The sequence below is a fragment of the Salmo salar genome, chromosome 07 (assembly GCF_965601325.2).
Source record: "Salmo salar chromosome 07, fSalSal1, whole genome shotgun sequence".
In the NCBI taxonomy this organism is placed as follows: domain Eukaryota; kingdom Metazoa; phylum Chordata; class Actinopteri; order Salmoniformes; family Salmonidae; genus Salmo; species Salmo salar.
In genome coordinates this window covers 62,180,001-62,204,618 of record NC_138297.1, presented here as the reverse complement: position 1 = coordinate 62,204,618, position 24,618 = coordinate 62,180,001, and the positions used below count along the sequence as shown (strand labels likewise).

Sequence of the window (24,618 nt, the reverse complement as noted above, 5' to 3'; positions counted from 1 at the left end):
ACAGCCTGTTTCTATGTCCCGGATAAAACCCCTACCTTGGTTTTCTATCACCAGACCGAGCTTACCTCAATTACGAGATGGCTAAAGGTTGGAGACCAGCTTACCTCGATAACGAGAGGGCGAAGGTTTGACCAGCATTCCTCTTTCTGAACTTTAACCATACCACGTGGTTAAACTCAGACTATCGATACCGACAGAATAAGAACAAGTCTTTGATATTAATTACTAGTCTGCAGCTAGGAATTCGGTATCATTGAACGAGAAGACCGACAGCCGCCGAAAACATCTATTCTATAACGACATGAATGAATGTTACTCTGAACTATCCATTCTAACCACGAGAGAGAGAGGACAGACTCTCCAACAGAAACAAACTTTTCAACAGAGATCCCGACGACACACTGAGCATAAATATATATATTGATTGCAATTGTTCCCGAATGAGTGAGCGTTCATGTGCAAAGGTTTAGCATTTCAATTGATATAATTATCAACTCTGTAGTGCCTTCTCAGTTGACCCCCCCCCCTTTTGTCTAACAAGCCGCCATGCCGGTTTAGCCCACTAGGGCACATTCCTCTATCATTTCTTTGTAACGATATCTACTGTTTGTTATGCATTTCTGTGAATTACTTAGTTAGTAAATAAATGATTTTAAGACAATTGATGTATGGATGACTCATAGTGAAGACTGGGTTCGTGCAGATAACCAACAATTTACGACGTTTGGAATGAGACTGACGTGAGGTAAATAAGTCATTAATTCGAAGACTAAATGATCAGATATTAAAATATCTGAAAGTTATATTAGGAAAATTATAACTTTGTAATCTGAATATTTTCCTTGGTGCCCCGACTTCCTAGTTAATTACAGTTACATGATTAATCAGGTTAATCGCATAATAATAATTACAGAGAGTTATTTGATAAATATGTCTTCAGTTTTAATGATGCCAAAGACACGACACTGGACTACAGCTAAGCAGGAGTCTGGACTACAGCTAAGAAGGAGTCTTGACTACAGCTAACATCTTACTACTGGCCCGTCCCTACTAGCTAACACCTTACTATTGACCCGTCACTACTAGCTACCGCCTTACTATTGACCCGTCACTACTAGCTACCGCCTTACTACTGACCCGTCACTACTAGTTAACGCCTTACTACTGACCCGTCACTACTAGCTAACGCCTTGCTATTGACCCGTCACTACTAGCTAACGCCTTACTACTGACCCGTCACTACTAGCTAACGCCTTACTATTGACCCGTCACTACTAGCTACCGCCTTACTACTGACCCGTCACTACTAGCTACCGCCTTACTACTGACCCGTCACTACTAGCTACCGCCTTACTATTGACCCGTCACTACTAGCTACCGCCTTACTGTTGACCCGTCACTACTAGCTAACACCTTACTACTGACCCGTCACTACTAGCTACCACCTTACTACTGACCCGTCACTACTAGCTACCACCTTACTATTGACCCGTCACTACTAGCTAACGCCTTACTACTGACCCGTCACTACTAGCTACCGCCTTACTATTGACCCGTCACTACTAGCTACCGCCTTACTATTGACCCGTCACTACTAGCTAACACCTTACTATTGACCCGTCACTACTAGCTACCACCTTACTGTTGACCCGTCACTACTAGCTAACGCCTTACTATTGATCCGTCCCTACTAGCTACCACCTTACTACTGACCCGTCACTACTAGCTACCACCTTACTACTGACCCGTCACTACTAGCTACCACCTTACTACTGACCCGTCACTACTAGCTAACACCTTACTATTGACCCGTCACTACTAGCTACCACCTGACTACTGACCCGTCACTACTAGCTAACGCCTTACTATTGACGCGTCACTACTAGCTACCACCTTACTACTGACCCGTCACTACTAGCTAACACCTTACTATTGACCCGTCACTACTAGCTAACACCTTACTACTGACCCGTCACTACTAGCTACCACCTTACTACTGACCCGTCACTACTAGCTAACACCTTACTACTGACCTGTCACTACTAGCTACCACCTTACTACTGACCCGTCACTACTAGCTAACACCTTACTATTGACCTGTCAATACTAGCCAGTTATAACCAATGTTAACCAAAAATATTGTCACTGAGCAAGTTTCAAGTCTGCTGAACGCAAATTTGAACGTTGTGAAAATTCTGTGCAACTTCCAGCACGCATTTACTGTGAACACAGGCTGTACCCGCTTTAAGTTACAGTTTTAACAGTGGTCAAGTAGGCTACTGTGGCTATTTGATCATAATGTAGGCCTACCATCAAAAACAATGGAGAAAATTCATCCCATAGCATTTTAACATGGAAATGCTGTTCTATCATTCAGCCTACAGTAGCAGCCAATGTGTGGCGTTCAATGTAGGACTACATTCCATGAGACTTCTGAAAAAAACATGCAGGGCTTGACATTAACCTGTTTATCCACTTGTCCTTCAGACAAGGAGGTGACTGAAAATGTTGTTCTAAGAAACCACTTTTCTAAATAGAATGCATTAATATTCCCATAACATTATTACAGAGAATCAGCCAAATTCTGCTACCCTCTGCCTATTGGCCACTTGGCTAATTCAACCCTGTCTCAAAATACAACACTGCCCCTTTAAGACATAAAACATATCTTCACCTGACTGGCTTTTCAAAGATGGCTAGAAATGTACAGGTGTTGTGCTCTTGTTGGAAGCAATCCCTCCCCCATTGTTGACAACAAAGTATCTATAACAGGGCTAATAACTCACTAACTAGCAAAGGATATGAACAAATGTGCACGTGGCTATATGCAGCTCTGATTGGTTTAGGCGCACCAGTGTGTGTAATCGAGCTCAGTCGTGCCTGTCAATGCAATAGAACCCTACTCCGATGCGTTCTGCCTACAACAAACAATCTTGCATAGTTCGTTTTGTTTTGGTATGTTGCATTGAAAGTGTTGATTCAATCACAATTTCCACAGTGAAGGGAAACGTTGATAGTGTTAACTAAGGGGGAGAACTCTAGAAAGTTGAGTGAAGTTGAATCTCGTGCTTCTCTGTACGGGCTGGTATTTCTTCTGCGCGGCAGTCCCAGAGGAGCTGCACGCAGCTTAGAGGGAACATTGGCTATAACATAACTGGTACTGTACTCACTTGCCCTGCAGCACACACCACCCACAGTAGGGGTCTTTCTGTGCCACGCAGGACTTGCAGTCTGTCTTCAGGTGGCACGCCTGCACTGGCACCTTGGTGATCTATAAGCAAAACAATAATGGCTGATTCAAACATTGCTTTGATAAGGTACTAACCAAAATGCATGGAATACCTCACACTGATAAATCTGCGCTATGGAATAAAGTTCCACGTTAAGATGCCGGCTTACCTTCTTCTCTGTGGTGATGTAGAGGTGTGTGAGGCTGGTGTCAAACAGCAGGTTCTTGTTGACCTTGTCCCCGGTGTTCTCCCCAGGGGCGCGGCCGTAGACCTCTGGACTGGCCGACAGGTGCAGCTTCAACACCTACGTTACATTAGCAGAAAGAAGACAGAAAAGGCGGCCGGGTCCATGCAGAAGACGTTAGTCAACTATTAAGGAAAATACATACAAGTCAGAGCAGCCTATTGAATAACATTCCAGCATGACGCGTTTCTGTTTAGCAGACGCTCTTATGTAGAGCAACTTGTATTCAGTGCATTTAACTAAGGTAGGTAAGACCAACCACATATCACAGTCATTGCTTTCCTCAAGTAAAACTTTCTTCAAAAAACAAGTGATTGACAAAATCAGTTACAGTGCTAGTAAGAAAGACAAGTGTTAGCTAGTAGTGACGGGTCAATAGTAAGGTGGTAGCTAGTAGGGACGGGTCAATAGTAAGGTGGTAGCTAGTAGTGACGGGTCAGTAGTAAGGTGGTAGCTAGTAGGGACGGGTCAGTAGTAAGGTGTTAGCTAGTAGGGACGGGTCAGTAGTAAGGTGTTAGCTAGTAGGGACGGGTCAGTAGTAAGGTGTTAGCTAGTAGTGACGGGTCAATAGCAAGGTGTTAGCTAGTAGTGACGGGTCAATAGTAAGGTGGTAGCTAGTAGTGACGGGTCAGTAGTAAGGTGGTAGCTAGTAGGGACGGGTCAGTAGTAAGGTGTTAGCTAGTAGGGACGGGTCAGTAGTAAGGTGGTAGCTAGTAGGGACGGGTCAGTAGTAAGGTGTTAGCTAGTAGGGACGGGTCAGTAGTAAGGTGTTAGCTAGTAGGGACGGGTCAGTAGTAAGGTGTTAGCTAGTAGTGACGGGTCAATAGCAAGGTGTTAGCTAGTAGTGACGGGTCAATAGTAAGGTGGTAGCTAGTAGTGACGGGTCAGTAGTAAGGTGGTAGCTAGTAGTGACAGGTCAGTAGTAAGGTGTTAGCTAGTAGGGACGGGTCAGTAGTAAGGTGGTAGCTAGTAGGGACGGGTCAGTAGTAAGGTGTTAGCTAGTAGGGACGGGTCAGTAGTAAGGTGTTAGCTAGTAGTGACGGGTCAATAGTAAGGTGGTAGCTAGTAGTGACGGGTCAATAGTAAGGTGGTAGCTAGTAGTGACGGGTCAGTAGTAAGGTGGTAGCTAGTAGGGACGGGTCAGTAGTAAGGTGTTAGCTAGTAGGGACGGGTCAGTAGTAAGGTGTTAGCTAGCAGTGACGGGTCAATAGTAAGGTGGTAGCTAGTAGTGACGGGTCAGTAGTAAGGTGTTAGCTAGTAGGGACGGGTCAGTAGTAAGGTGTTAGCTAGTAGTGACGGGTCAATAGTAAGATGTTAGCTAGTAGTGACGGGTCAATAGTAAGGTGGTAGCTAGTAGTGACGGGTCAATAGTAAGGTGGTAGTGACAGGTCGTCCGCTAACCAACGGCTCTTTTTGAACGGTTCTTTTTGGGGGGGAACATCGAGAACTGAATCTCATCTGTGAAAGAGCTGTTCATTTGTCTCCGATTGGCTCCCTGCGACTGCTGCGGTTTGAGTTCCAGACAACCATTATCTGGAGTTCAGTTAGAGAAACATTCTCTGAAGATGGTAACTCCTCCACCCTTATCTGGAGTTCAGTTAGAGAAACATTCTCTGAAGATGGTAACTCCTCCACCCTTATCTGGAGTTCAGTTAGAGAAACATTCTCTGAAGATGGTAACTCCTCAACCATTATCAGGAGTTAGGGTCAGCTGTAGTTTTTGAAGAAAACCTTGTGGTCCATGCAATTTTTTTTGCAAAGGCGGAAAAATGTCACGTAAACTATTTAATTGAACTCGTGTCACAATTTGACATAATGGCAGGCAACCCTTTAGGCTTCACATTTCATATTTTTCATCCATTTGTAAGAACTACTGAAGAAAGATCTGTTTGGAAGCCAAAAGACCTGGCTCAACGAAAAGACTTGGAATGTCCATCACTGTTAGCTAGTACCTCTCCTAAAGTAGTCCCCAGGAAGGCAACGGCGTGCTCCGTTTCCACAGCGACGGCCACAGCGGTCATCAGGCCCTTCTTGGTGAAAACGGGGTCGGTTGCCAGGGCGAACTCTGCCCTGCTGGCCAGCGGGGAGGGCAGGAACTCAGCACCACACCTTTGGGTGGTCACCATGCCCTTCTGAAGAGGGGAGGAATCAATGTCAGATACATTATCTCATTAGTAGGTAGAAGTGATAATGAAGCAGTTATTACATTATATCTACATCCTCTTGTAAAGTTAATTGTAGAAGAGCAACGACCATAACATCAAGGTAAACTAGAAAAACATCAATTGCTTCAAAACTGACCCCAGATAAATTCTCGCTCCTCTTACCAGAGGGGACTACTTTGACTGTGGGTGCTGGTAAGGCTACAAACCTCATTTTCAATTTTACACAGCTCGTCTGACTTGGAGGAGTACGGTGAGTAGACGGCAGACTTATTGTTTATTTGTCCCTTGGTGCTGTAGCAGGCTCCTATGATCTCCACCAGTCTCTGGTTGATGGCCCTCAGTGGGTACATACACACTGCCGAGCTGTCGTCATCCGAGCTGAACACCACAAACACAACCTGACAGGAATACACAAGTCACTGTTCTTAACTCACTGCTCTTACGGTTCAGACTTGCCTGCTTAAGTAAAGGTGAAATGCTGCTTTATCTGTCCAAAGTCATTTGTGGGATTCAATGTAATTCAAACAACTATTTGTCCCCTTAGGACAAGTCTATTAGGGGTTATATAATTGAATTGGGGTATAGAATTTAACTGTTAGAGGGGGGAAATAAATGCATACCTTATCCTGGGCTCCAACCGGTCCGTACTGGCCAGAGGAGCTCATATTCTTGGCCAGGGCTTCTCCTGGGAGGGCAACGTAGGCTGCCTGGACCTTGTTGTACTTGTTCCCCGCGCTGCAGTTCAGCTGGAGCTCTGTGTACGAGTAGTAGTTGTGGTCGTTCTCACACATCCTGGAGATAAAGGTGAAGTTCTTGGTTCCTGAATCCTGGACGCCCAGGGTTCTGGAGAACAGGAAGTAGACAAAGCCCTCGTCCTGGAAGAAGAGACATAAAAAAGAGAGAGGGAAATAGAGAAAGTGAAAAAAAAGGAGAGAAAAAGAGTGAGAGAGAAGAGCATAATTTCCATGAATCAGTATTTGTCTTTCACAGACAGGCCCTGAGGGGAAGTTTCACAGTGCTGTGTGTGTAAAAGGGTTTTCTCCGTCTCCCTCACCTTGAAGACGTGTCTGAAGTCATGGAGGTAGCGCAGTGTGAAGGGGTTGGACTGGACGGCCGAGGCCTCGATGATGCTGTCGAACATCACCCAGTCTTGAATGTCCTGGAGGATACGGGTGCTGATCAGCTTGGTGCTGTCATGGCTGCCGTAGCCCTTAGCCACCTGAAGAGAACAGAGAGGGGGCAAATACAAGTTACCATGGTGAACAGGAAGTAAATACAACATGGTTCAGCTTGGTGCTGTCATGGCTGCCGTAGCCCTTAGCCACCTGAAGAGAACAGAGTGGGGGCAAATACAAGTTACCATGGTGACCAGGAAGTAAATACAACATGGTTCAGCTTGGTACAGTCATGGCTGCCATAACCTTTACACACCTAGGACGAGACCGAGGGAACAGAACATGGGAAATTCACTTATCTAGTACCTTTACAATTTAAATCCCGATACATCATCAGCATTGAGATTGCAACGCCAGGATAATGGGTTTGAATCCTGGGACCACCCAATACGTAAAACATTTATACAAGTCATTTTGAATAAAAGTGTCTGCTAAATGACATTATTATTACTGTGATATCACGGTCCGGTTAGTCCACCTACCAGGAAGACGGTGAAGTTCTCCTTGTCCTTGCTGAAGTAGTAAGACATCACCCCTACTACTGACACACTCTCCTCAGCACTGGCCACATACGACTTCTCTCCTTTAGTATCGCTGAAGTACAGCAGCTGCTCTACATTAGACAGGTTCCTCAGAGAACAGATTCCTCTGTACAGACTCCCACACACTATCAAGATGTCTTTGGATGGATGGATGAGGAGCAGCTTGTTATGGTTGTCTGTCTCCACTGCTTCCTCGCAGGAAGTCACGGGCGGGGTACACTGGCGGTTGTCCAATTCGGGTCCTGTTCTGGTGCGTGCCTCGGAGTGCAGGGATTGGTCCAGTTGGTAGAGGGTGTTGACCGTGCCCACGTACAGCCGGCTGGTGATTGGGTCCTGGACGACGTTGTTGATTAGGGTGTCGGAGGTGAACTCGTTGTAGGCGGAGCCGAGGAGGGAGAGAGACGACGTCGCCAAGACGGCAGCCAGGACCCACCGCCACGCCATCTCTGGAGAGGGAGGGGGATAGAGGGGGAGAGGAGAAAATTATTCTGTTACTCTTTATGTCCCTTTGTAACTTGGTAGAGAGCGAAAGAAAGAGAGAGAAGAAGAGGGAGGAAGGAGTGAGAAGAGAGAGAAGGAGGAGGGTAGGAGAGAAAGAGAAGGAGAAAGGGGGAGAGAGTGTGTTATAAAATACAGATAAGGGGAAAATATATCATTAATTCCTAATCTTAATCATTCCATCCTATTAGTGTTTCTGTGACTTTGTAACTTAGTAATCACAGACAGGCCTGAGGGGACGTTTCAACAGCTAATAACAAGACACATGAAATAAACATGAAGACATTAAGGTTTACAATGTTTAATAAAGATCTTCTGAATCTTTTTTTTTTGCAGTAAGTTATTCAGTTCTACTTAAGCGTTCCTACCTTCCACTTTCATTATTATTCATCCTCATCCTTCCCACTAAATATAAAGGAGGGAAAATCAATTCACTCGCTCCCCTAACTCCCCTCAGATGTTGAGATGTGGATCAGTGAATTTGACACGCCGATAAAATAAGCTTTTTTTTTTTCTGAAGAAAGAAGCGTATGCAGCATTCGCTTCGCGGGCAAACTCCTCTTCTCTCCTCCCCTCATCCTTTCATCCCTGCCTACAGTTTTTCGGTAGTCAACCTCTCCTCGAATATAAGGGATTCAATGAGAGGTTGAGAGGAGTGGCACAGTGCCAAGGTAACAAAGGTGTCCTGTTGCATTATGGGTACGCCCTCAGCTTGGGGGCAGAGAAACTCCTCCTTGCAAAAACTCACAACGATTCACAAACTTTTTCCCAAAACTTTTGGGTGGGTTGTTGTGAGATCTAACCAAAAACTTTGGATGTGACCCAAAGGGAACCCTTCCTTCTGACCCAGTGAATTGGACAATAAGGTTCTGACCCAGTGAACAAAGCAACATTCTCAGCAGAAACATGTTAAATGAAGCATTAAAATCAGACTCCAACACCACCATGATCTCTGTAGATCCTCTATTAGCACTTCGAGCACTTTGACCTTTACCAGGTTCATAAACCTCTTCATCTCCTTTATTAGAAGGGATGAAAACAGTCAGTAACTGGGACCAGGCTAAGACAGATCTGGGACCAGGCTAAGACAGATCTGGGACCGGGCTAAGACAGATCTGGGACCAGGCTAAGACAGATCTGGGACCAGGCTAAGACAGATCTGGGACCAGGCTAAGACAGATCTGGGACCAGGCTAAGACAGATCTGGGACCAGGCTAAGACAGATCTGGGACCAGGCTAAGACAGATCTGGGACCAGGCTAAGACAGATCTGGGACCAGAGTCAGTAAATGATACTCTGCTCCATACTTCCAGATGATTTACCATTCAGCAGGAAGGCTGCTGGAGTGGGGGGGGGGGGGGGGGGGGGGAATAATACAGTCCTTATTGGTCCTAATGATGGCTCCTCCCCAGGCACTGATGCAAACCAGCCATGAAGACATTTACAATATACCAACACAGCCTTAAGTTCTCTCTCAGGGGATTAGGTAGAAGGCTTCTACACACCTGATGTTCTGCCAGTACCAGCCCAACAGGAACAGAGAAACAGAGAAACACAATGTTCTGTTCTACTCTTCTGTTCCCCTCTCTTCTGTCCTGTTCTACTGTCTTGTTCCACTGTCCTGTCCTACTGTCCTGTCCTCCTCTCTTCTGTATTAGTAAGACAGTGTGTTCTTACCCAAGGCAACACAGAAATTACTTCAGTCCATTCCTGAAATACCTTTGTGGGAACAAAATGATAATATCTCAGTGAGTTCTGGGGCTTGTCAGGACACTTAAGCCCATGAGTAGAATGAAGTTACATTTACACACTGATTTAAGGTCAGTTGGTATTTTTCCTCCTAATGGAAGTTAAGGAAGGTATGTAAGTAAGCTGATTTTAGACCTGTGACAAAGGGCAACTTCTACGTGGAGCTATCAAACAGACACACAGTCTTGAAGGCTTTTGAAGAAAACAAACAGTCCTTAAAGCTCCATACGTGGTGTTAGAGCTCAGGCCACCAATGATGATGATGGTCTACAGTATGAATCAGTGCATAACAACGTTTAAAGAGGACAGAACAGAGGGGCAGAGTGAGAATCAACAAACTGGGACTCAGGCTCTGCCCTCCAGTCTCCTCACAAAAACCCAAGTAAAGTAAGCTTTCTGAGAAACCATTATGAGTGAAATAGTAGAGCTAGACACCACAGTGGCAGCTCTCACTGGGACTTTGTTATGATGAAATAGTAGAGCTAGACACCACAGTGGCAGCTCTCACTGGGTCTTAGTTATGATGAAATAGTAGAGCTAGACACCACAGTGGCAGCTCTCACTGGGTCTTTGTTATGATGAAATAGTAGAGCTAGACACCACAGTGGCAGCTCTCACTGGGACTTTGTTATGATGAAATAGTAGAGCTAGACACCACAGTGGCAGCTCTCACTGGGTCTTTGTTATGATGAAATAGTAGAGCTAGACACCACAGTGGCAGCTCTCACTGGGACTTTGTTATGATGAAATAGTAGAGCTAGACACCACAGTGGCAGCTCTCACTGGGTCTTTGTTATGATGAAATAGTAGAGCTAGACACCACAGTGGCAGCTCTCACTGGGACTTTGTTATGATGAAATAGTAGAGCTAGACACCACAGTGGCAGCTCTCACTGGGTCTTAGTTATGATGAAATTGTAGAGCTAGACACCACAGTGGCAGCTCTCACTGGGTCTTAGTTATGATGAAATAGTAGAGCTAGACACCACAGTGGCAGCTCTCACTGGGTCTTAGTTATGATTGTTGGAGTCCAGTTCCAGATTAGAGCTGGGTAACGGTCCCATTAACTCCCTGTACCACACACACCCCCTCCCTTAGATGTCTCCTAAGATGCCGGCACAGCATTGCACTGCGTGTTTCACCCGATGGGGCTGCATTAGTTGTTATTGTCAGCACTCAGAGTGTTGTAAGGGGCTTTGCAGCGTGACGACTGTTACTCATCAGTGTGTGTGTTCCTTCATCAGCACAAGGCTGATCATTTGATTCCTCTTTCACAACTCTGGACAAAACCTTCTCTCTTTCTCTCTCGGCTGCTTAGCCCACACAACTCCAGAAGAACACACATATATTTGAGTCATAATATAAGTCATATAAACCATGTGATGTGGTTTCTCATATCGCAACGTGACCGTCTGACTGACTGGGGGTTGGGGAGATTGGGGTTGTGGGTTTCAGAGATTCGGCCTGTCGGTTTCTGTGTGTGTGTCTGCGTGCTCACACAGTGTGTGTGTGCGCGTGTGCATATTGCCGTATCTTCAACATACAGTGTGTGTGTGTGTGTGTGTGTGTGTTAAAATACATGAGCTGGCGCACACCCAGAATTGTTTTTTGTGTGGAGGTGCTGACTAACGGCGAATAAACTATCAAAATAAAGAAAGTCCCAAACTCCATGTATAAACTCTCAGCAATTGAATGGGTATTTCCCAACGTTTCAGCATCACCGTATCTTCCTCAGGGTGATGTCATGAATACTTCAACCAGGTTATGTAGACAAACAGTGCAATTAGTGCAACCAATGACAATAGTGAGGGGTGTGTCAATGATTAAGTTAATTAAAATGAATTAGTTAAACTTAAAAAAAATTTATATTCAATACATTACGATATTGTTATTATATTGAAACAAATGAATATCGTACATCATTTTAGCATCAACATACATTATTGTTCAATTCAATTTCACATAATTGTTTCATATTTCATTTCATATTTGTTACATGTAATCTTTTGGTTCAACCTTACTGTATAATGAGCGTCATCAACAGGGGAACATATTAGGTGTATGCTAATAAACTGTAGAAAGAATATATCTATTTACAAGACTTGTTCATAAAAGAAAGATTTGTTCATAAGAAGGGCCTGAGATCAAAGTCAGTATTCAGACCACCAATGTTTTTAGACAGCATATCCAGTAAGCCTCTCTTTGTACTAGTAGGATCTCCATGTTACCTCCTCTCCTTGGTAGAGCAACATGCTCAATGCCTGTGTATTTGAGGGAGGAGATTAGATGGTTAGCTTCAACAAAGTGAGCTGCTACTGAATAGTCAATGTTCTTACACCTGATTGAGCTGCGGTGTCCAGCTATGCGGTTTTTTTTTTGTCTTTTCGTTTGTCCTACATGGGCTTTTCCACATGAACAGGTGATGAGATAGATTACTCCCTTGGTCTTGCATGAGATGATCCCCCCTAACAGGGATCCTTCGACCTGTATGTGGGTATCTGAAGAAAGACGATTTTATAGGTCTATTGCACTGCGCGCATGAGCCACATTTGTAGTTCCCATTTGGAGTGAGTGTGAAGAGTGAGTGAGCGACCACGTTTATAGACCACCAGTGGGGGTTCCTTGAAGAGGTGTGCCATGTTTTGTCTGATTGCAGAATATGCCAGTGCTATTTCAGGATTGCTTTCATTTTCTCCGAACCCTTGATGAACTTAGTACAAAAGACGGTTGTGTTGTTTTTCTTCTTTGGTTGAGTTCTTAGTAATTCATCTCTTGGTTTTTGAGATATTTTCATCGTTGCAGCATCAAGTTTGTAATTTTTTTAGCATTGCCCTCTATCAATGAGATCATGTGACTAGTGTCTGACATAAGATGGGAGATTCCCAACCATCGGTTTAATGTGGTGATCCACAAATGGTGAGATGTTGGATGTCACAGAGCTGGTTGCTGCTACAATGGATCTACCTGGAGGAGGAGATACCTGGAGGAGGAGATACCTGGAGGAGGAGATACCTGGAGGAGGAGATACCTGGAGGAGGAGACACTTGTTTGTGTAATTTAGTGACGGTATAAAAAGTTAGTAACTTGGGAAATTTCACACAGAAATTCAACTTCTTTTTTGGTGATTTCTCCTTATTCCAAACAGCTTTCCACTGTGGATGAGCTATTATGCTGGAATTCCAGGGTAGGGTCACAATTCAGTTTGCGATAGAAGTCACCTTTAGATAGTTGTCGGCGACATTCATTCACAGTCACATTTGCTTTGTTTACAAATTCCTCCTCCGTCACATTTTTTTATGATAATCGAAGGATCTGACTTTAAGTCCTTAAAGAGCCATTCTCTTGTCTCTACTCAGGTTATCATAGGATTTGTGTTTCCGTTTGTCTTTCAGTAAGTCACCTACATCATTTTTAACAATCCTACAGAAGGTTTCTATGGAGGCATTGCGTTTGGGGGTACAAATTAACTTTTTGCTCTACATATGGTTCTCTCAGAGTTGTCAGGTACCTCAGCTGGTTTAATGGCTCCATCTCCTCCTTGACTCACGGTAGGACAGGGAGGTCTATTGACTCACGGTAGGACAGGGAGGTCTATTGACTCACGGTAGGACAGGGAGGTCTATTGATTAGCTGGTAGAACTGTTTACATCTCACTGAGGATGACATTCCAACTGGACTCATGTAGTTTCACTGTTATCAAAGAACTCAAGCAATCTCAAGAGATCTATGTGTTGTCAACATACAGTGTGTGTACAATGTGTGTGTGTGTCTTCAACATACAGTGTGTGTGTGTGTGTGTGTGTGTGTGTGTGTGTGTGTGTGTGTGTGTGTGTGTGTGTGTGTGTGTGTGTCTTCAACAAACAGTGTGTGTGTGTGTCCATGTGCTGTTTGTGTCAGTGTTATTCTATGATTTACTACTGTGTAAAGCTATACTATATTCTCTCTAGACTGAGGTAATTAGCCCCGTTGCCCTGCTGTTAACCTCCAATGTCCTGTAATGTGTGACAGACAGCTGCTTCCAATCAACACACACAAAGGTTAAAGTGATTACTCTTCCTGTAAAGAAACCAGTTTGGTCCGGTTTCCCACCACCTTATAGGGTCGTTCCACCTCAAAAAGCTCAATTAAGAGGATATCCACACAGACCATCTCAGAATGTTCTGAAATCCTTTCTGTTGTTTCAAACAGATATGATTACCATTCCTGCAACATTTTGTTGAAATATAATTTGATCTCCAAATTGGTCATTTTAATTTATAGGATTCATAAACTCAGCAAAAGAAAAACGTCCTCTCAACTGCGTTTATTTTCAGCAAACTTAAAATGTGTAAATATTTGAATGAACATAAGATTCAACAACTGAGACAAACTGAACAGGGGGGGGGGGGGGGGGGGGGGGGTAGTCTTAACGACCGTTCCACAGGTGCATGTTCATTAATTGTTTATGGTTCATTGAACAAGCATGGGAAACAGTGTTTAAACCCTTTACAATGAAGATCTGTGAAGTTATTTGAATTTCTATGAATTATCTTTGAAAGACAGAGTCCTGAAAAAGGGACGTTTCTTTTTTTAAACAAATATAGTACCTAACATCCAATTTCAATCAAACGTTGATCTAACAACGAGTTAGACAGGAGGGAACCAAAGTGATGGTTAAAAGTCACCTACGCCCCTCCCACTCCAATCCCACCCAAACAACCTGTATACAGCATCAGTTCTCTGTCTGACAAGAAGTATAGTGCCTCGGCTCAGAGTATTGTTTCTTCATCCCAGTGAATTTGATGACAATTCCCGTGTTCAGAGAAATAAGTCATTAAAGTTGTTAGACTTAAGTCCCATCCTACATTCTACTGCAACAAAATTATGTTTCAGGAATGCTAATCTTATCTGTTACTAACAGAAACAATTTCAGAACAATCTGACATGACTTGTTGAAATGACATGGAACGACCCGTCTGTCTGATCACAAACAATTCCCAGATCCATTCCCAATGGAGCCAGACCAGGATTCCCATTCAGGGTTGTGATGGAGAAGTCTGCCTAGCAGGGAATGTTCTGGGGTCTGTTCCCAGTCAGGGTTGTGAAGGAGAAGTTAGCCTAGCAGGGAATGTTCTGGGGTCTGTTCCCAGTCAGGGTTGTGAAGGAGAAGTTAGCCTAGCAGGGAATATTCTGGGGTCTGTTCCCAGTCAGGGTTGTGAAGGAGAAGTCAGCCTAGCAGGGAATGTTCTGGGGTCTGTTCCCAGTCAGGGTTGTGAAGGAGAAGTTAGCCTAGCAGGGAATGTTCTGGGGTCTGTTCCCAGTCAGGGTTGTGAAGGAGAAGTCAGCCTAGCAGGGAATGTTCTGGGGTCTGTTCCCAGTCAGGGTTGTGAAGGAGAAGTTAGCCTAGCAGGGAATGTTCTGGGGTCTGTTCCCAGTCAGGGTTGTGAAGGAGAAGTCAGCCTAGCAGGGAATGTTCTGGGGTCTGTTCCCAGTCAGGGTTGTGAAGGAGAAGTTAGCCTAGCAGGGAATGTTCTGGGGTCTGTTCCCAGTCAGGGTTGTGAAGGAGAAGTCAGCCTAGCAGGGAATGTTCTGGGGTCTGTTCCCAGTCAGGGTTGTGAAGGAGAAGTTAGCCTAGCAGGGAATGTTCTGGGGTCTGTTCCCAGTCAGGGTTGTGAAGGAGAAGTTAGCCTAGCAGGGAATATTCTGGGGTCTGTTCCCAGTCAGGGTTGTGAAGGAGAAGTCAGCCTAGCAGGGAATGTTCTGGGGTCTGTTCCCAGTCAGGGTTGTGAAGGAGAAGTTAGCCTAGCAGGGAATGTTCTGGGGTCTGTTCCCAGTCAGGGTTGTGAAGGAGAAGTCAGCCTAGCAGGGAATGTTCTGGGGTCTGTTCCCAGTCAGGGTTGTGAAGGAGAAGTTAGCCTAGCAGGGAATGTTCTGGGGTCTGTTCCCAGTCAGGGTTGTGAAGGAGAAGTCAGCCTAGCAGGGAATGTTCTGGGGTCTGTTCCCAGTCAGGGTTGTGAAGGAGAAGTTAGCCTAGCAGGGAATGTTCTGGGGTCTGTTCCCAGTCAGGGTTGTGAAGGAGAAGTTAGCCTTGCAGGGAATATTCTGGGGTCTGTTCCCAGTCAGGGTTGTGAAGGAGAAGTTAGCCTAGCAGGGAATGTTCTGGGGTCTGTTCCCAGTCAGGGTTGTGAAGGAGAAGTTAGCCTAGCAGGGAATGTTCTGGGGTCTGTTCCCAGTAAGGGTTGTGAAGGAGAAGTCAGCCTAGCAGGGAATGTTCTGGGGTCTGTTCCCAGTCAGGGTTGTGAAGGAGAAGTTAGCCTAGCAGGGAATGTTCTGGGGTCTGTTCCCAGTCAGGGTTGTGAAGGAGAAGTTAGCCTAGCAGGGAATGTTCTGGGGTCTGTTCCCAGTCAGGGTTGTGAAGAAGTTAGCCTAGCAGGGAATGTTCTGGGGTCTGTTCCCAGTATCCCCTTTGATCTCAATCCATATGGAACCTATGCCAGGATAATCACATTCTATAGAGAGAGAGCCTACTGGAGGGATGGAGCTCTAGATTAAGACAGGAAACCATGTCTGTGTCGATGCCTAGCATCGCTGCCTTTATCCTGGGTACTGACGACACCAAGCCCCTCTGCCTCCATGTAGATACTGTAAGGTTTCATAATGAAAGCTTTTGGTCGACTGCGTTTCTCTGAATAGCGTCATTCATACAGGTAGCTCAGACAACGGATGTAGTTATTTAAAGCTGGAACTACCCAGCGATGGTTTAGCTGAAGAGCACAAAATCCCTCATTATCTCTCCAACCTCTGATACAAGACAAAGACATCTACTGCAAGACAAAGACATCTACTGCGAGACAAAGACATCTACTGCGAGACAAAGACATCTACTGCGAGACAAAGACATCTACTGCGAGACAAAGACATCTACTGCAAGACAAATATCTACTGCAAGACAAATATATCTACCACAAGACAAATATATCTACCGCAAGACAAATATATCTACTGCAATCTACTGCAGTAGATGATAAAGACATCTACTGCAAGACAAAGACATCTACTGCGAGACAAAGACATCTACTGCAAGACAAAGACATCTACTGCAAGACAAAGACATCTACCGCAAGACAAATATATCTACTGCAATCTACTGCAGTAGATGATAAAGACATGTACTGCAAGACAGCCATCTACTGCAAGACAAAGACATCTACTGCAAGTCATTTGTACGTGGATCAAAAACAATGTGTTTCTTTAACCTCTCTGGGCTAGGTGGGACGCAAGCGTCCCACCTACTCAACAGCCAGTGTAATCCCGTGGCGCGATATTCAAATACCTCAAAAATGCAAAAACGGCAATTTTTCAAACATATGACTATTTTACACCATTTTAAAGACAAGACTCTCGTTAATCTAACCACACTGTCCGATTTCAAAAAGGCTTTACAACGAAAGCAAAACATTAGATTATGTCAGCAGAGTACCCAGCCAGAAATAATCAGAAACCCATTTTTCAAGCTAGCATATAATGTCACATAAACCCAAACCACAGCTAAATGCAGCACTAACCTTTGATGATCTTCATCAGATGACACACCTAGGACATTATGTTATACAATACATGCATGTTTTGTTCAATCAAGTTCATATTTATATCAAAAACCAGCTTTTTACATTAGCATGTGACTAGCATGTGACTAGCATTCCCACCAAACACTGCCGGTGAATTTACTAAATTACTCACGATAAACGTTCACAAAAAACTAATTATTTTAAGAATTATAGATACAGAACTCCTCTATGCACTCGCTATGTCCGATTTTAAAATAGCTTTTCGGTGAAAGCACATTTTGCAATATTCTCAGTAGATAGCCCGGCATCACAGGGCTAGCTATTTAGACACCCAGCAAGTTTAGCACTCACCAAAGTCAGATTTACTATAAGAAAAATGTTATTACCTTTGCTGTTCTTCGTCAGAATGCACTCCCAGGACTTCTACTTCAATAACAAATGTTGGTTTGGTACCAAATAATCCATTGTTATATCCAAATAGCGGCGTTTTGTTCGTGCGTTCAAGACACGATCCGAATGGTAAATAAGGGTCACGAGCACGGCGCATTTCGTGACAAAAGATTTCTAAATATTCCATTACCGTACTTCGAAGCATGTCAACCGCTGTTTAAAATCAATTTTTATGCCATTTTTCTCGAAAAAAGCGATAATATTCCGACCGGGAAAGCGTGTATAGGTACAAAGAGAGAGAAAATAAAAACATCTCGTGCCCTCGTGCACGAGCCTGAGTCTCAGAGTACTCTGACCGGCCACTATCCAAACGCGATAATGTGTTTCAGCCTGGGGCTGCCTCGATATCATTCAGCTTTTTCCCGGGCTCTGAGAGCCTATGGGAGCCGTAGGAAGTGCCAAGTTACAGTAAAGATCCTCAGTCTTCAATAAACAGAGACAAGAAGAACAAGATCTTGTCAGAGAGGGCACTTCCTGTACAGAATCTTCTCAGGTTTTTGCCTGCCATATGAGTTCTGTTATACTCACAGACACCATTCAAACAGTTTTAGAAACTTTAGGGTGTTTTCTATCCAAAGCCAATAATTATATGCATATTCTAGTTACTGGGCAGGAGTAGTAACCAGATTAAATCGGGTACGTTTTTTTATCCGGCCGTGTCAATACTGCCCCCTAGCCCTAACAGGTTAAGGGACGGAGTGTTTACACACACACACACACACACACACACTAGGGGTGTAACAGTACACGTATTAGTACCAAACCGTTCAGTACGGGGACCTCGGTTCAGTCTGCACTGTGAACTCTAACACATTAAAAAGATATATTTTTTAAAATGTAAAAGCTAGGCCTATAGGATATTCCAACGCTGCGTTGTAGGCTTCTTGAATAAATCTATGCTGAAAAAACATGTCAGGATATTCCATTAAAACTAGAGCCTATCAACGCTGTAACCAACATTTAAATCTCAACGGACGTATTTCCAACTGTCCTTTTGTGAGGCCCAGCCGGGAGCTGGTTCTGTATGATGGAGAGAGTTGTTCGGGATAAACCAGGAGGATGCTCAATCGTTTAAAATCTTCACTTTGGGAACATGTTGGCTATCTAGCAGATTATAACTGCAATGGGCAGTGTGTCACCACTGCTCAACCAGAACAGCCTATGCAGCTGCCAACACCTCAAACAGGTAGACACATTTACACTGTCGTCACCCCAGTATTCCACTGGAGCAAGACGGAAAAACAACAAAACTACTGTCTCCCCTGACAAGAGTGGAAAGAGTGGTGGATGTGTTTTAGAGTGGTGGATGTGTTTTAGAGTGGTGGATGTGTTTTAGAGTGGTGAATGTGTTTTAGAGTGGTGGATGTGTTTTAGAGTGGTGGATGTGTTTTAGAGTGGTGAATGTGTTTTAGAGTGGTGGATGTGTTTTACAGTGGTGGATGTGTTTTACAGTGGTGGATGGGTTTTACAGTGGTGGATGGGTTTTACAGTGGTGGATGGGTTTTACAGTGGTGGATGGGTTTTACAGTGGTGGATGGGTTTTACAGTGGTGGATGGGTTTTGTTATTCCTGATGGTGATGTCACCAGGCCTTATGACTAATGATCATAAATGGAATCAGGAAGACCAACACTTAAATAAACCAGAAGTAACTACAGTAACTGTTGGCATTTCATTTTCCACTGTACCGAAACAAACTCCAAAACAACAATACATACCAAACACACACACACACAGAGAGTGATTAAATGGCTGGTTTACGCAAATGTAATTTTCTCTGGTGTATGGCCTTCTCTCGCTTCACACATGGACGATTAATAACTGCACTGTGGAGCAACCCCCCTTTTGATTAGCCTGGCCCAGATAGACCCCTAAACTGTGTGTGTGTGTGTGTGTGTGTGTGTGTGTGTGTGTGTGTGTGTGTGTGTGTGTGTGTGTGTGTGTGTGTGAGAGAGAGATGTAATATGTCAGCCAGTCAGAGTAATTATGACTGGATTCCAATGTGGAAATACTGAATTAACGGTTTCACTGCCTCCTATTCAAAACATGCAGATTCAACTTTAATCTATTCATTGTGCAGAGATCATAATTCTGTTCCAGTGACTAGGACAAGAAGAGAAAGGGACAGACAGAGAGAGTAGACAGAGAGAGAGAGAGTAGACAGAGAGAGAGTAGACAGAGAGAGAGTAGACAGAGAGAGAGTAGACAGAGAGAGAGTAGAGAGTAGACAGAGAGAGAGTAGACAGAGAGAGAGAGAGTAGAGAGAGTAGAGAGAGTAGAGAGAGAGAGAGTAGAGAGAGTAGAGAGAGAGAGAGTAGAGAGAGTAGAGAGAGTAGACAGAGAGAGAGTAGACAGAGAGAGAGTAGACAGAGAGAGAGTAGACAGAGAGAGAGTAGAGAGAGAGAGAGTAGACAGAGAGAGAGAGAGTAGACAGAGAGAGAGAGAGTAGACAGAGAGAGAGAGAGTAGACAGAGAGAGAGAGTAGACAGAGAGAGAGAGTAGACAGAGAGAGAGTAGACAGAGAGAGAGTAGACAGAGAGAGAGAGTAGACAGAGAGAGAGTAGACAGAGAGAGACTAGACAGAGAGAGAGTAGACAGTAGAGAGAGTAGACAGAGAGAGAGTAGACAGAGAGAGAGTAGACAGAGAGAGAGAGTAGACAGAGAGAGAGTAGACAGTAGAGGTCGACCGATTATGATTTTTCAACGCCGATACCCAAAAAAGCTTTTTTTTATTTATTTGTAATAATGACAATTACAACAATACTGAATGAACACTTATTTTAACTTAATATAATACATAAATACTATAAATGTAGCCTCAAATAAATAATGCAAAAACAAAGTGTTGGAGAAGAAAGTAAAAGTGCAATATGTGCCATGTAAAAAAGCTAACGTTTAAGTTCCTTGCTCAGAACATGGGAACATATGAAAGCTGGTGGTTCCTTTTAACATGAGCCTTCAATATTCCCAGGTAATAAGTTTTAGGTTGTAGTTATTATAGGAATTATAGGACTATTTCTCTCTATACGATTTGTATTTCATATACCTTTGACTATTGGATGTTCTTATAGGCACTTTAGTATTGCCAGTGTAACAGTATAGCTTCCGTCCCTCTCCACGCTCCTACCTGGGCTCAAACCAGGAACACATCGACAACAGCCACCCTCGAAGCAGCGTTACCCATGTAGAGCAAGGGGAACAACTACTCCAAGTCTCAGAGCGAGTGACGTTTGAAACGCTATTAGCGCGCACCCGGCTAACTAGCTAGCCATTTCACATCGGTTACACCAGCCTAATCTCAGGAGTTGATAGGCTTGAAGTCATAAACAGCGCAATGCTTGAAGCACAGCGAAGGGCTGCTGGCAAAACGCACGAAGGTGCTGTTTGAATGAATGCTTACGAGCTGCTGCTGCCTACCATCGCTCAGTCAGACTGCTCTATCAAATCATAGACTTAATTATAATAAACACACAGAAATACGAGTCTTAGGTCATTAATATGGTCGAATCCGGAAACTATCATCTCGAAAACAAAAAGTTTATTCTTTCAGTGAAATACGGAACCGTTCCGTATTTTCTCTAACGGGTGGCATCCATAAGTCTAAATATTCCTGTTACATTGCACAACCTTCAATGTTATGTCATATTACGTAAAATTCTGGCAAATTAGCCAGGCGGCCCAAACTGTTGCATATACCCTGACTCTGCGTGCAATTAACGTAAGAGAACTGATACAATTTCACCTGGTTAATATTGCCTGCTAACCTGGATTTCTTTTAGCTAAATATGCAGGTTTAAAAATATATACTTCTGTGTATTGATTTTAATAAAGGCATTGATGTTTATGGTTAGGTACAGTCGTGCAACGATTGTGCTTTTTTCACAAATGCGCTTTTTTAAAATCATCCTCCGTTTGGCGAAGTTGGCTGTCTTTGTTAGGAAGAAATAGTCTTCACAGTTCGCAACGAGCCAGGCGGCCCAAACTGCTGCATACACCCTGACTCTGTTGCAGAGGTGACACATTTCCCCTAGTTAAAATAAATTCATGTTAGCAGGCAATAATAACTAAATATGCAGGTTTAAAAATATATACCTGTGTATTGATTTTAAGAAAGACATCGATGTTTATGGTTAGGTACACGTTGGAGCAATGACAGTCCTTTTTCGCGAATGCGCACCGCATCGATTATATGCAACGCAGGACAGGCTAGATAAACTAGTAATATCATCAACCATGTGTAGTTAACTAGTGATTATGATTGATTGATAGTTTTTTATAAGATAAGTTTAATGCTAGCTAGCAACTTACCCTGGCTTCTTACTGCATTCGCGAAACAGGCAGGCTCCTCGTGGAGTGCAATGTAAAGCAGCTGGTTAGAGCGTTGGACTAGTTAACCGTAAGGTTGCAAGATTGAATCCCCAAGCTGACAAGGTAAAAATCTGTCGTTCTGCCCCTGAACAAGGCAGTTAACCCACTGTTCCTAGGCCGTCATTGAAAATAAGAATGTGTTCTTAACCGACTTGCCTAGTATATTATATATATTAAAAAATAATAATAATAAAAAAATTAAAAAATAAAAAATATCGGCAAATCGGTGGCCAAAAATACCGATTACCGATTGTTATGAAAACTTGAAATCGGCCCTAATTAATCAGCCATTCCGATTAACCTCTCTAGGGTAGTGGGCAGTATTTTCACGGCCGGATAAAAAATGTACCCGATTTAAACTGGTTATTACTCTTTTCCAGAAACGGGAATATGCATATAATTGGTAGATTTGGATAGAAAACACTCTAAAGTTTATAAAACAGTTTGAATGGTGTCTGTGAGTATAACAGAACTCATATGGCTGGCCAAAACCTGAGAAGATTCCATACAGGAAGTGCCCTCTCTGACCATTTCTTGTGCTTCTGTGGCATCTCTGTCGAAAATACAGCATCTCTGCTGTAACGTGACAATTTCTCAGGCTCCCATAGGCTCTCTGAAGGCGCCAGAAAGTGGAATGAGATCTCTGCTGTCTCTGGGCTAGGTACAGGAGCGCTGTTTGTGAGTGGTCAGGCTGGTGGCTCAGAGACAGGAGATGCGCGGCCCCGAGAAGTGGCCATGTTTTTCTTTCAGCCTTTGAACGAAAACAACGTTGCCCTGTTGGAATATTATCGATATTTTACGAGAAAAATAGCATAAAAGTTGACAAACAGCGTTTGACATGCTTCTAAGTACGGTAATGGAATATTTTGAATTTTTTTGTCACGACATGCGTCCGCGCGTCACCCTTCGGATAGGGACCTGAACGCACAAACAAAACGGAGGATATTTGAACATAACTATGGATTATTTTGAACCAAAACAACATTTGTGGTTGAAGTAGAAGTCCCGGGATTGCATTCTGACGAAGAACAGCAAAGGTAATCCAATTTTTCTACTAGTAATTCTGAGTTTACTGAGCCTCGATGTTGGCGAGTGTCTGTTTAGCTAGCCTTGATGGCCGAGCTATCTACTCAGAATATTGCAAAATGTGCTTTTGCCGAAAAACTATTTTAAAATCTGACACCGCGATTGCATAAAGGCGTTCTGTATCTATAATTCTTAAAATAATTGTTATGTTTTTTGTAAACGTTTATGAGTAATTTAGTAAATTCACCGGAAGTTTTCGGTGTGTATGCTAGTTCTGAACGTCACATGCTAATGTTAAAAGCTGGTTTTTGATATAAATATGAACTTGATTGAACAAAATATGCATGTATTGTATAACAATGTCCTAGGAGTGTCATCTGATGAAGATCATCAAAGGTTAGTGCTGCATTTAGCTGTGGTTTTGGTTTTTGTGACATATATGCTAGCTTGAAAAATGGGTGTGTGATTATTTCTGACTGGGTACTCTCCTGACATAAATTAATGTTTTGCTTTCGCTGTAAAGCCTTCTTGAAATGGGACAATGTGGTTAGATTAACGAGAGTCTTGTCTTTAAAATGGTGTAAAATAGTCATATGTTTGAGAAATTGAAGTTATAGCATTTTTAACCTGTTAGGGCTAGGGGGCAGTATTTACACGGCCTGATAAAAAACGTACCCGATTTAATCTGGTTATTACTACTGCCCAGAAACTAGAATATGCATATAATTATTGGCTTTGGATAGAAAACACCCTAAAGTTTCTAAAACTGTTTGAATGGTGTCTGTGAGTATAACAGAACTCATATGGCAGGAAAAAAAATGAGAAGATTCTGTACAGGAAGTACCCTCTCTGACCATTCCTTGGGCTTCTTGGCTCTGTTTATTGAAAATTTAGGATCTTTGCTGTAACGTGACACTTCCTACGGCTCCCATAGGCTCTCAGAACCCGGGAAAAAGCTGAATGATGTAATTCCAGCCGCTGGCTGAAAAACTTTAGCGCCTTTGGTAAGTGGTCTATCAGAGGACCATCAGACTGAGGCTCGTGCACGAGGGGATCCCATGTTTTTATTTTCTCTCTCTTTGAACGTAAACACGCTTTCCCGGTCTGAATATTATCGCTTTTTTACGAGAAAAATGGCATAAAAATTGATTTTAAACAGCGGTTGACATGCTTCGAAGTACGGTAATGGAATATTTAGAAATGTTTTGTCACGAAACACGTCGTGCGCGTCACCCTTCTTTACACTTCGGATAGTGTCTTGAACGCACGAACAAAACAGAGGATATTTGAACATAACTATGGATTACTTTGAACCAAACCAACATTTGTTATTAAAGTAGAAGTCCTGGGAGTGCATTCTGACGAAGAACAGCAAAGGTAATAACATTTTTCTTATAGTAAATCTGACTTTGGTGAGGGCTAAACTTGGTGGGTGTCTAAATAGCTAGCCCTGTGAAGCCGGGCTATCTACTTAGAATATTGCAAAATGTGCTTTCACCGAGAGGAGTTCTGTATCTATAATTCTTAAAATAATTGTTATGTTTTTTGTGAACGTTTATCGTGAGTAATTTAGTAAATTCACCGGAGGATTGCGGGGGGTATGCTAGTTCTGAACGTCACATGCTA

At 43.4% G+C, this 24,618-nt stretch overlaps 1 protein-coding gene across 1 annotated transcript in view; it reads right to left on the bottom strand.

Annotated features, from left to right (window-relative positions):
* Positions 1 to 24,618, bottom strand: part of LOC106576598 (plexin-B2) — a 200,696-nt gene that overhangs the window by 65,566 nt on the left and 110,512 nt on the right. The window contains exons 2-8 of the mRNA XM_045722352.2: positions 7,297 to 7,802; positions 6,694 to 6,858; positions 6,260 to 6,514; positions 5,846 to 6,037; positions 5,427 to 5,606; positions 3,400 to 3,534; positions 3,171 to 3,271 (exon numbers count right to left, since the gene is read on the bottom strand). Coding sequence (XP_045578308.2) covers positions 3,171 to 3,271; positions 3,400 to 3,534; positions 5,427 to 5,606; positions 5,846 to 6,037; positions 6,260 to 6,514; positions 6,694 to 6,858; positions 7,297 to 7,800 — 1,532 coding nt within the window. The 5' untranslated portion in view covers positions 7,801 to 7,802. The remainder of the gene's footprint in view (positions 1 to 3,170; positions 3,272 to 3,399; positions 3,535 to 5,426; positions 5,607 to 5,845; positions 6,038 to 6,259; positions 6,515 to 6,693; positions 6,859 to 7,296; positions 7,803 to 24,618) is intronic.